Source organism: Gnatocerus cornutus, chromosome 10 (assembly GCF_029298725.1).
Source record: "Gnatocerus cornutus isolate USDA-ARS CGAHR chromosome 10, icGnaCorn1.1, whole genome shotgun sequence".
Lineage (NCBI taxonomy): Eukaryota > Metazoa > Arthropoda > Insecta > Coleoptera > Tenebrionidae > Gnatocerus > Gnatocerus cornutus.
In genome coordinates this window covers 1148531-1160177 of record NC_142242.1, presented here as the reverse complement: position 1 = coordinate 1160177, position 11647 = coordinate 1148531, and the positions used below count along the sequence as shown (strand labels likewise).

The following is an 11647-nucleotide window of genomic DNA, read 5'->3' as shown; positions in this document are numbered from 1 at the left end:
TATAAAAAAAATGTAAATTCCAACACTTCTACGGAAAAACTTCCAATGAAAAATTAAGCATTAAATTTTATTCCAAATCGGAAATAATAGCCCCATTAATAAACATATCATAAAACATAATAAAATTTTGTGTGGCAACTCCCTGTCCGCTAATTCGTTTCTGCTTAAATTTGAATTTTCCTCCGAAACCACGTGATCACATTGGTCGACTAAGTAGTACGAAAAAGTTTCACTAGAGGTCTCTACGTGTCGAGCACGTTTTTGTTGTTATCTAATTGTCAACAAAAAAGTTAGGTTATGTAATCTAACAACTTCATAATTTTGACTACTTGTGATGATTTGACAAAACTTGTAATACAGTCAGATCATTTAAAATGACTCCTTTTCCTCCGCTTAAAAATGATAGAATTCTCAAAGCTGCAAGGGGCGAAGTCCCTGATAAGCTCCCGGTGTGGGTTATGAGACAAGCGGGGCGTTATTTACCAGGTTTTGTTGCATTTCCTTAAAGGCAATTACTAACTTTTTCTTGTAGAATTTATGGAACTGCGGAAAACTTACTCCTTTTTTGAGATGTGCCAAACTCCTGAAATTGCTTGTAAAGTGACTTTGCTACCAATAGAGAGATATGAGTTAGATGCGGCTATTATTTTTAGTGATATTTTAGTCATTCCACAAGCTCTAGGAATGATTGTTGAGATGCAACCTGGAATTGTATGTAAAAAGAAAAATTACATTCATCTCTAATGATTTTTTGTAGGGACCTGTCTTACCCAAACCTCTGACTCTAGAAACTGTTGCTGAACTCACCAAAAGTGGGGCTGTTGATCGACTTAAATACGTCGGAGAAGCCATCACTTTAACCAGACACACTTTGAATGGAAAAGTTCCACTTTTTGGATTCACAGGAGCTCCTGTTTGTAGCCTCTTTTTTTTGTCCCTCAATTTTGATTGTGGTTTTTAGTGGACTTTAATGGGGTACATGATTGAAGGAGGGGGCTCTAAAACTTTAAGCAAAGCCAAAAAGTGGTTGTATGCTTCTCCTGAAGCTTCACACAACCTGCTCCAACTGCTTACAGAAGTCATAATTGATTATTTAGTCATGCAAGTTGAAGCAGGGGCTCAAATTCTTCAAGTTTTTGATAGCAATGCGGATCTCTTGAACAAGGATTTGTACAGTAAATTCTGCCTTCCTTACTTGAAAACAATCAGAGATTCTGTAAAATTGAAGTTGGAGCAGAAGAAACTAGAACAAGTGCCTATGGTGAGGATAAAATCAAAATTATGACTGTGATAATGGTAATTTTAGGTTCTTTTTGCAAAAGGGGCTCATTACTGTCTTCCAGAACAAGCAGATTTGGGTTATGAGGTTCTGGGAATTGACTGGACTCTGGAACCTCAAGTTGTAAGAAATTTATTAAAAAACAAAAATGTTACAGTTCAAGGGAACTTAGATCCTTGTGCCCTTTATGCACCTAAGGGAGAGTTGAGCAAAGCGGTCCAGAACATGATTCAAAAGTTTGGAACCGAAAGATACATCGTCAATTTGGGACATGGGATTTATCCAGATGCTTCCACTGAAGCCCTTCAAACTCTTATAGAAACAGTTCACAATGTCAAAGTTTAATAGACTATGGGGAAAAATAGTGTTTAAATTGCTCCAATTTCCCATGCGATATAATAATCGAAGCCACGACAAACTCCGCGTTTTTTTCATCAGGGCTCTCTGTTATCACCGTTGCATTCTTGTACAACCACCTAGAAAAAGTACTGAAAAAAGTGTACACAACTTTGCGAATTACCTCATAGCTTCACTTCCTGTAGGAACGCGGATTTTAAGTTTTCGCCTGTTTGTAAGTTGCAGGAGACTTTTTTCAAGCTCAATTCTAAGTGCGTCCAGACCTGTATCTTCTTTGGATGACACTTTTAGGATGTCGGAGTGTTCTGAAGGAGGCACCAAATCACTCTTATTCCCGACACTAACAATTTTTTTTAGTATATCAGAAGTATCAGTTTTTGTTGCCAAGTTTTTTAGGACATCCAGAACATGTTTCCTTTTGAATTCAAAGCAGGAGCTCGCCAAGTCTTCAACGTGCAAAATAACATCCTAAAATAAGTCGTAATTGAGTTGTGGTTAATTTAAATTGTTAACTCACAGCCAACATGGCATCCTCTAACGTTGCCACAAAGCACTCGATTAAATTCGTGGGAACATCAGAAATGAACCCCACTGTGTCCACGTAGAGAACTTTTAGCCCCGATGGTAACAATCCTTCGTGCATGGTAACATCTAAAGTTGCAAAGAGTTGATTCTTGGGTTGAAGTTTATCCTGACCAGTTAACGCTTTGATTAGGGAAGTTTTTCCTGCGTTTGTGTACCCAACAACTGCCACAACGGGGTAGTCGTTTTTCTCCCGTTTGTTTCTCAACAACCCCCTTTCTACCCTCAGTTGTTTAATGGCGTTTTTTAGTTTTTGTTCCCTCGTTTGGAAGATCATTTTTACTTTCTCGCGTTCCATTTTACCGAAATTAGACTCTTGGAAAATTGACTTTTGTAGATAATACAGTTCTGCTAAAGCTACTTGGAGTTTAGCATGTTTTGACACCGCGTGGAGTTTTAGGATTTGCATGACCACCCTGTAGCGGTCCAAAACCGGACGACGGAATTCTTTCTCTAGATTTAACATTTGCGATTTTTTCAAAGTGCCCACGTTAATAAAAACGGCGTTTATTGCGACGTTTGTGGTCACATTTTGGCGTAGTTTTTCCAACGTTCCGGAACCAAATAAGTTTTTTTTATCTAAACTTTCTAGAGGAATTGTTATTTTTTCTTCAACAATCCAAGACGGGAGGGTGTTTATCAAAGACTGAGCCTCTTCGAGTTGTTCGTTTGGGGTAATACCCTCGAGTTTTTGAGGCCCCCATTTTACATACGGCTGAATTATGAAGCACTTCTGTGCGGTTTTGAATTTCAAGTGTTCTTCCGACAGCGCCAAGAACTCCCTGAAATGGTAAAACGCTTTACCTGGTTTAGTTTAACTGTTTTTCTTACCTGTCTTCGGTGAGAAGGTCATCGAACGTGTTATTCTCCGAAAAAAATCGTTTCTGGAGCGTTGGAATTGGAGAGGAGAAAAAATTCCTCCGAGATAGGCGTCGGATGAGATTCATATTTCCCGCCGCTCAGACTCAAAATATCACACTCCACGAGCACCGACTCTGCCATAAAAAGGGTAAAAAGTCATAAGAATCTCACTTTAAATAAAGAAAAATGACTTTTCCATTAACATGAGAATCTGTAGCAACTAATTTTAATATAACAACTGTAGTAACACTTTCTATTTCTTTTTCTTCAAAAAACAAGCCTAGGCGACTAGATTAGACTAAGTACGCATGCGCGTTGTTGTAGCGCGCGTAAATTTGAAATCCCAACTTTCGAATTTTAATGTGATTATCTTGTAACAACAAAACGATTTTCGTATCGTGTGCTTTGGATCTTCCGGATGTAAATTATCATCTCCTACGCTAAGGAAGTTCTCGAAATGATAATCGCCGCGTGATATATATTGTCCATTTATAATTCCAGTAATGATAGCATGAAAATCTGTGCTGGTCTTATAACGTTTGAAACAATTCGGTGATAAGAGTGTCGAAGATCAATCATTAGAGTCAGTGTCCTCAAAAATTAGTTTCCTGGCCGAATTTGTGATAAGTTCCTTCCAACATCTTTTGCGCGGCGTCTCCCATTCATTTGCTCACAAGTGTACACCACATGTTTTGTTTAACTCGTATTACCGAAGCGAGCTTAGCTCTTAAGTCCTGCATTCTTCAGTTTTGATTGAGAGTTTGGTGTAGGGACGAAGCGGGGAAATTCCAAGAAAACCCGTGGATAACAAGAAGACGACCGACTTCCCAACTGGTAAGTTCTGCATGTTAACAATCAAATCTATTTCGTGAAAGAGTAAACAAACTGATGCCATAGTGCAGCGGCCGTCGCCCTCACCATCCAAACTTGGATAAACGCGAGCTTTTATAGATTTGCATATTTAGAGTGATTAGACGATACTTTTACTCTTATGAGGCACGTGTTCGGAGATTTAACTGAAGGTAAACAACCTTTGGCAAGAATCCTCTTTCACAGTCTCATCTTAATTATCCTAATTCTTAGTTATGAATCAAAACTCTCAACTGGTGATGTCATTCCAACAAATTTATTACTGTTGAATCAGCGAAACACCAGAAACAGATCGATCGTTGTTTTGGACTTTTTTCAGGCCTGAAATTATCGTGTTTAGACTAGAAAGTCAAGGACGAACGAAGGGGCGGATTACCGATGGGTTGTAAACAATTTCCTTTGTGTTATCAACGACTTAATGGGACATTTAGTGTGTTCGTCTCTTACCCGCGCACTTTTTTTTTCTAATTACTTTAACATTTCTTCAGGGAACGAGTTCGCCTACTTGTGACCATGTTACGGCTCAGGGTGTCTCTATGGATCCTTCTTTCACTAATTTTGGCCCAAATTCTTATAAATAGTACGTATCATAAAACGTTTTTATTTAATGCCAAGTTAAATATTTACAGATGTTTTTGTACACGGACAGTATTCGAGGATACGAGGAAACCCCAGCGGAGGTATTTTTTTTATTTATTATATTTATTACATTTTTATCACGACGCGACGTCTTACTTCCGTTTTCTTTTTTTATGCGGCGGTTTTACAGTGCAAATTAGATAAACAGTTCCACAAAAACTGCGAATATTAACACTATGTAACAACAAAAATATTTTTTATTTTATGCGAGAAACAAATAAATTTATTATTTTTCTTGGGGACAACTCACACAAATGGTATTTATATTCTTTAAAAGAAAGCCAAATTGCAACTATATTAACAAAAAAAATCTGATAAATATGACTTTTGTAAAATTTTGTTACACACTGTAATCGGTTTAAAAAAATGAGTTTTCAAACAATTCAGTGATCCTTTAAGTTTCCATTTTAGGCTATTTGCTCGAAAAACAACCTGTCAAAGTGCTACAAAGCCAACTACAAATGGAAATTTATTGGATCATACGAAATATTTTTAAATTTTGATTCCGGAAAAAGTGAATATAAATAAAATTTACTGTTCAATAAAATCGCTCGCCATTAAATTATTAATAGCGAATATCCGCTCCCCCAGTGGCCCGAAATATCCCTCCGTTGCTTTAACCGACCTTGAAAATTCATGACTTTGTTTAACCAGCCTCGGTAAAAAGGGGTGACCAACCTCCTGATATAGAAACTGAAGCCTCCGATGGAGAACTTCATCATCCCTTTACCGACGCCTTCAATTTTCGACGGCATCATGGTGGGTGAAAATGTCTTAGAGGTGTGGGCCTTTACCAATAAACTCATAACGGTGTCGGTTTTTTTAATAACCCAACAAACTTTTTTTTCGTTTTATCTTACTTTTTGTGTCATCAGGTTATGTGCCAATCAAGTTGCATCCGTGTGAGCAGAGTTCCTGTTATCCAGCAACTGGGAATTTGTTGATAGGAAGAGAGCAACAATTGTACGCTTCTTCGACGTGTGGTTTGCCTGAGCAACAACGATATTGTATTGTATCGCATTTACAAGATCGCAAAAAGTGTTTTAGATGTGATTCCAGACCGACTAATAAGCCCAATCCGTTGTTTAATCACAACATCAGTAATATCGTCTACCGGATGTACCCTGGGTAATACCAAAAATGTAGACTTTGCGATTCTATGGGGAGGTTTTCAGAACTCGCCAGAAGTCGTGGTGGCAGTCCGAAAACGGCAAAGAAAACGTCTACATTCAGTTAGATCTAGAAGCAGAGTTCCACTTCACTCATCTTATCATCACTTTCAAGACGTTCAGACCAGCGGCGATGTTAATCGAAAGATCTTACGACTTTAAACAAACCTGGCATGTCTATAGATACTTTGCTTATAACTGCGCGGAAAGTTTCCCCCACGTCAAAGAAGGCTACCCTGCGAACTTAACAGACGTTGTGTGTGAATCTCGGTACTCCGGACTCGATCCATCAACAGATGGCGAAATTATCTACAGAGTTTTACCACCGACTCTTCATATTGACAATCCTTACTCCGAGCAGGTGCAAAATTTGCTCAAAATGACGAATCTTAGGATCAATTTCACCAAACTACACACTCTCGGAGATGATCTCCTCGACAAGCGTGAAGACATCCAGGAGAAGTACTACTATGCCATCACGGATATGGTGGTCAGAGGGTCTTGTTCGTGCTATGGGCACGCTAACAGGTGTTTACCACTACCGGGAATTGAACCCAAATCTGATATGGTCCATGGGCGCTGCGAGTGCACGCATAACACTAAAGGGAGGAACTGTGAGAAGTGTGAAGACTTCTTCAACGATTTGCCGTGGAGACCGGCTATTGGGAAACAAACCAACGCGTGTAAAAGTACGTACTGCACAAACGGACAAAACCACTACAGTAATTGATAGTGATCACCCGACCATCCCTGTCTGATGGTCGGTTTTAGTTGCATGTAGTGGTTTGGTCCCTTAGCATTAGTATCTTTTGGTACCAAAAACAACGTTGATTTCCAGAGTGTAACTGCAACAACCACGCCACAAGTTGTCATTTCGACGCCGCTCTTTACGAGATCACCGGTCGTATCAGCGGGGGTGTCTGTGACGGTTGCCAACACAACACCATGGGCTCAAACTGCGAACTCTGCAAACCCTTCTACTATCGAGATCCTCTCCGCGACATCCAAGACCCAGAAGTGTGTCGACGTAGGTGAACCACTTCTGGTTACCTTCTCACTAATTTCTCTTTTAAGCTTGTGATTGCGATCCTCATGGTTCGTTGGACAACGGAATTTGCGATTCTAACACCGACGAAGAAAACGGTTTGATTGCGGGAAGCTGCCATTGTAAATCTAACGTTGAAGGGCGTCGTTGCGATATCTGTAAAAACGGTTTTTGGAACTTCACTGAGAGTAACCCAGATGGTTGTCAGAACTGTACTTGTAACATCTACGGGACTATTAATAACCAAGGATGCAATGTCTACAATGGGGAATGTACCTGCAAGCGCTATGTCACCGGTCGCGATTGTCATCAGTGTCTCAGTGAGTACTGGGGGCTGTCTGAGAAACGTGACGGTTGTCAAGCGTGCGATTGCGATCCTGGGGGCTCATTCGACAATAATTGCGACGTAATCAGTGGACAATGCGCTTGTAGAGAACATATGATGGGAAGAACTTGTGGTACCCCCAAACAACAACATTACACTGCCAGTTTGGACTTCTTGTTGTACGAAGCCGAGTCCGCTAGATCCTCCCCTGTAAGTCCAAGTCTATGTCTTTTACCCCACTTAACTGTAAGTTTTAGAACTGTCAAGTCGTGATCCGAGAACCCCCTCGAGACGGTTCTGAGATCACGTGGACTGGAATTGGATTCATGAAAGCCTTCGAGCGCTCCTTCATCGAATTCACAATTGATAACATTAAGACAGGGATGGACTACGAAATTGTGGTCAGATATGAACCAACGTTACCCAGCAACTGGGAGGAAGTTGAAGTGACTTTAGAACGGCCAGGCCCCATCGATCCTAATGGTCCCTGCAGAGACGCAAGAGACGATCCTAGAAGAGTTGCTCTTCCTTCGAATAGTCGCAGCGTCACTGTGTACCCCCCTATCTGCTTGGAGTCTGGAAAAACGTACAAAATCCGGTTAACGTTCAGAAGATCCAACTTTGAAAGAGACACGCCATCAGCATCGGTTTTGATCGACTCAGTAAGAGGTTCTGAATCTTCAATTTCTTTCTTCATTGTATTCATTTAGGTCGTTCTTCTTCCGAGAATCGAGAAAATTCCATGGTTCCAAGGCTCGGTCCCCGCCGAGGCGCGCCGTCAAGAGTTCGAACGCAACCGCTGCGGCTCCTACTCCCCTTACCAAATCCACACAGGTCAAGTCCCTGAAGTCTGCCAGAAGTACTACAGCAGCATCGGAGCCTACATCTTCAACGGAGCGTTCTGTATGCCGCCATCTTAGTTTAGCTCAAGCACCGCTTATCCAAGTTTGATTTTAGCTTGCCAATGCGACCCAACCGGCTCTACCAGCAAACTCTGCGAAGAGTACGGCGGCCACTGTAAATGTAAAGTGAACGTGGTCGGACGGCGTTGTGACCAGTGCGCTCCTGGAACCTACGGCTTCGGTCCTGAAGGCTGCAAAGCGTGCGACTGCAACAGCATCGGCTCCCTCGACAACTTCTGCAACGCCACCACTGGTCATTGCAAATGCCGCGCGAATACTTACGGTCGCGAATGCGACCAATGCAGAACCGGGTTTTGGAACTTCCCGAATTGTCAAAGATGCGACTGTAACGGACATGCTGATATCTGCGACTCCAAAACTGGAGCGTGTCTTAACTGCAAGGATTACACGCAAGGACACAATTGCGATCAATGCGTGGAAGGCTTCTACGGGGATCCTCGCTTGAACGTCGATATTCCTTGTCGTCCTTGTCCTTGTCCAGGTATTCCAGGATCCAACCACTCATACGCTGAAAGGTGCAGTCTTGAAGTCCACACTAAAGACGTCATTTGCGAGTGCCAAGAAGGATACGCAGGAGCACGTTGTGATGTCTGTGCCGACAACTTCTTCGGAAACCCTGATGAACCTGGTGGAAGTTGCCAACCGTGCGATTGCAACGACAAAATCGACATTCTTAAACCCGGAAACTGCGATCCTCACACCGGGAAATGCAAGCAGTGTTTGTACGACACTACTGGAGACCACTGCGAGGTGTGCAGACCCGGATTCTTCAGATACGCAGAAGATCAATTGTGTGAAGGTGCGTATAGTTTAAACACCAACTCGAAACAACATTGTGACTTCCAGAGTGTGTTTGCGACATTTTGGGCACCAACAGTACAGCAGGACCTTGCAGCCCTTCTTCAGGACAATGCGTTTGTTTGCCTAATGTTACAGGGTTGAAATGTGACGAGTGCATCCCCAACCACTGGAAAATTGCCAGCGGCGAAGGGTGCGAACCTTGCAATTGCGACCCCCAGGGATCACTACGCCAACAGTGCAATTCGGTGAGTCGTACCTTCTTTGAAGTCTCCTAATAATGAATTGTAGTTCGATGGACAATGCGAGTGTAAACCAGGTTTTGGCGGCCGCCAGTGCAACGAGTGCATGTCTAGATTCTTCGGAGACCCGAAAATTGAATGTCGCGGTAAGAAAAACCTCAAAAGTTTCTTCAGTTCTTAATTGAAACTTCTAGAATGTCAGTGTGACGTCCGCGGCTCTAGATCTCTCCAATGCGATATGAAATCCGGAGCTTGTAAATGTTACCCAGGAATTGGAGGCTACAACTGTGATAAATGTGCAAGAGGCTACTTAGGACAAGCTCCTGATTGTATCCCATGCGGCGAGTGTTTCGACAATTGGGACAGAATCCTGCAGGAAACACGAAGTTTGTTTCTTTACACCCCTAAAACCCGTTTTTATTTTCTTCGTTTCAGACCAAACTCTTCTAATGATTGACCGCGCTGGTGATATTAAGAAAGTGGGGGCTACAGGGGCCTACACGAAAGAGTTTGACGACATGCAGTTCCAAATCGACGAAATAAAACAACTATTGAGTAATAGCAATGAAGTTAACATCGATGCTATTGACCACGAACTACAAACTCTTCGCGAAAAAGTTAATCATACTGAGATCGAAGGCGTGAAGAAGTTGGACCAATCCATTGCAAACACCAAAGAAAACATGCTGTTGACACAGTTTAAATTGAAGAACCTGAAGCAAAGAATTGAGGAATTGAAGAACAAAACGAAGGAACTGGAGACTAACGGCACCCAACTGCAAGAAACCAACGTTCAAGGCGCTCTAACGTTGATCCAAGAAGCGAAGTCGAAGGCTGATTTAGCCGCACATAAGGCGGAGCGAACGGAGGTGCGTCCTCTCTTCTAAATTCTATTTTTTCCTCTTATTGTTCTTTCTAGGAGACGATAAACGACGCCGAACGTCAAATCAAAGCAACGGAAAACACGATTAATGAAACTGCGAGCAGCTTTAAGGAACAACGCCAGATCAACGATAAGAGACTCAATGAATTAAATGACAAATTAGAAGCTCTTCATGCAACTTTGCCGGATTTGAACGAGTTGATCTGTGATGGTCGAGGTGATCCTTGCGATTCTCTTTGTGGAGGCGCAGGTTGTAGCAGTTGTGGTGACTCGCTCTCTTGTGGAGATGGTGCTAAACAACAAGCTACAACTGCTCTTACTATTGCTAATCGTACCGAAGCTGCGCTGAGAGAAAAAGAAGCTATGGCCAATGATTTTATCCGCAATGTATCTACAACCTCGTCCAGTTCTGAACACTTACTTATTTGTTGTTTTAGGTTTCACAAATTAATACTAATGACACTAAAACTATAGCCCAGAACACTTTTAATAAAGCCCAAATGAACTTTAAGAAATCAAACAATACGTTAAATGATGCGCTTAATTTGGAGAAGGAAATCCGAGAGTTTATGGCGCAAAATAACAGTAAACCTGAGGATATCAAGAATTTAACCAAACAGATTCTCGCTATGAAAATTGATTTAGATCCTAATGAAATAACAGAAATGGCTAATAAAATCAAAGAGGCCGTTAACCATCTCACGAATATTGATCCTATTATTGAAGAAACCAGAGGAGACTTGGAAGTAGTTAATAAACTAAGAGAGAACGCTGAAAATGCCAAGTACCCTCTAAAAACCTGTCTAGACTCTTTCAAACTCGTTTTTCCAGATCAAACGCTGCGAAAATCTTAACTGATGCCGAGGACGTCAATAAAGCTCTCAACAATACGATGGAGGCCCAAGACAACGCGAAATATTCCATCGAGACAGCGTTAGAAGACATCAAAATAGTCAACGAGCGCCTGAAAAACGTAACAAAACCCGTTTTTTATCACAAAATAATCTTCTTTTTTTTCAGATCGGCGTGCAGACAGAATCAGCGCAAATTAAAACCAACACCACATCCAACGATATTAAAAAACTAGAAGAGCAACTTAATCAACTCCAACGGAACATCACAGACAACGGAATCTTTGCCAATCGTGTCGTGAATGAGTCTGTTAATATTCATACCAAAGCCATGGAAACGTACAATGATTTGAATGATTTGCAAGCACAGTATTCAAAGGCGCAACGGAATTTAACTATCAGTCTTGATAAAGTTAAAACTTCGAAAGAGAAAGCTACTGACTTGTTTAAACGGGCTTGGAACCTCGTCGCGAAAGTGACTGGGATTGAAGAAGAAATTAACAAGTTGGAGAATAGTTCGCAACAAGACATTTTATTAAATTTAGAGAGCAAATTACAAGAACTGGTCAACCGGATGTCTCACTATAATACGCTGATTCAAGATAGAGTTCAATACTATAAGCAGTGTAATTATTAAGTTTTGTAAATAAGAAGCGTTCACTGCCTTTTTATAACTTAGATGTAGAGTGTTATTGTAATCAGTGTCACTGTACATATTTGCGTCAGCAATTTATACTTGCGTTTTAATGTATCATTTGCTAATTATTTGAATAAATTTCATTTTGATTACAGTCAAGTTGTTTTTCAGACTTCATTTTCCACG

At 41.2% G+C, this 11647-nt stretch overlaps 3 protein-coding genes across 5 annotated transcripts; 2 read left to right on the top strand and 1 right to left on the bottom strand.

Moving 5' to 3' along the window:
* The first annotated feature begins 200 nt into the window (after positions 1-200).
* Positions 201-1641, top strand: Urod (uroporphyrinogen decarboxylase). The gene is made up of 5 exons (XM_088047275.1): positions 201-486; positions 533-711; positions 758-913; positions 962-1261; positions 1307-1641. Exons 1-5 carry the CDS (start codon positions 375-377, stop codon positions 1622-1624), a joined length of 1065 nt encoding a protein of 354 aa, XP_087903401.1. The 5' UTR covers positions 201-374; the 3' UTR covers positions 1625-1641.
* Positions 1629-3366, bottom strand: LOC148166993 (putative GTP-binding protein 6). The gene is made up of 4 exons (XM_088047273.1): positions 3050-3366; positions 2154-3000; positions 1800-2104; positions 1629-1755 (listed from the first exon to the last, which is right to left on the bottom strand). The coding sequence occupies exons 1-4, from the start codon at positions 3163-3165 to the stop codon at positions 1629-1631; spliced, it is 1395 nt and encodes a 464-aa protein (XP_087903399.1). The 5' UTR covers positions 3166-3366.
* On the top strand, positions 3181-11615 carry LanB1 (laminin subunit beta-1). Of its 3 annotated transcripts, XM_088047257.1 has the most exons (20): positions 3181-3227; positions 3850-3913; positions 4438-4529; positions 4579-4629; positions 5243-5347; positions 5464-5716; positions 5764-6446; positions 6596-6784; positions 6832-7337; positions 7385-7789; positions 7838-8030; positions 8085-8849; positions 8897-9096; positions 9140-9236; positions 9285-9476; positions 9526-9959; positions 10010-10360; positions 10411-10757; positions 10805-10946; positions 10994-11615. In XM_088047257.1, exons 3-20 carry the CDS (start codon positions 4463-4465, stop codon positions 11459-11461), a joined length of 5448 nt encoding a protein of 1815 aa, XP_087903383.1. In that variant the 5' UTR covers positions 3181-3227; positions 3850-3913; positions 4438-4462; the 3' UTR covers positions 11462-11615. The 3 variants fall into 3 exon arrangements, with proteins under 3 accessions (XP_087903383.1, XP_087903385.1, XP_087903384.1); XM_088047258.1 differs by lacking the exons at positions 3181-3227; positions 3850-3913 and adding an exon at positions 4285-4379; XM_088047259.1 differs by lacking the exons at positions 3181-3227; positions 5243-5347 and having other exon boundaries at positions 3373-3913.
* Positions 11616-11647: the final 32 nt, after the last annotated feature.

What these genes read in the sequence shown, in the direction of transcription:
- LanB1 (XM_088047257.1), top strand. Translation starts at nt 4,463, where the DNA reads ATGTTACGGCTCAGGGTGTCTCTATGGATCCTTCTTTCACTAATTTTG. An exon ending in GTCTACCGGATGTACCCTGG is followed by an intron (nt 5,717 to 5,763) that starts GTAATACCAAAA and finishes GGAGGTTTTCAG; the next exon opens with AACTCGCCAGAAGTCGTGGT. An exon ending in CATCGGTTTTGATCGACTCA is followed by an intron (nt 7,790 to 7,837) that starts GTAAGAGGTTCT and finishes GTATTCATTTAG; the next exon opens with GTCGTTCTTCTTCCGAGAAT.
- LOC148166993 (XM_088047273.1), bottom strand. Translation starts at nt 3,165, where the DNA reads ATGAATCTCATCCGACGCCTATCTCGGAGGAATTTTTTCTCCTCTCCA. An exon ending in GACCTTCTCACCGAAGACAG is followed by an intron (nt 3,001 to 3,049) that starts GTAAGAAAAACA and finishes TTACCATTTCAG; the next exon opens with GGAGTTCTTGGCGCTGTCGG. An exon ending in ACAGGAAGTGAAGCTATGAG is followed by an intron (nt 1,756 to 1,799) that starts GTAATTCGCAAA and finishes TACTTTTTCTAG; the next exon opens with GTGGTTGTACAAGAATGCAA.
- Urod (XM_088047275.1), top strand. Translation starts at nt 375, where the DNA reads ATGACTCCTTTTCCTCCGCTTAAAAATGATAGAATTCTCAAAGCTGCA. An exon ending in TTGAGATGCAACCTGGAATT is followed by an intron (nt 712 to 757) that starts GTATGTAAAAAG and finishes GATTTTTTGTAG; the next exon opens with GGACCTGTCTTACCCAAACC. An exon ending in TTGGATTCACAGGAGCTCCT is followed by an intron (nt 914 to 961) that starts GTTTGTAGCCTC and finishes TGTGGTTTTTAG; the next exon opens with TGGACTTTAATGGGGTACAT.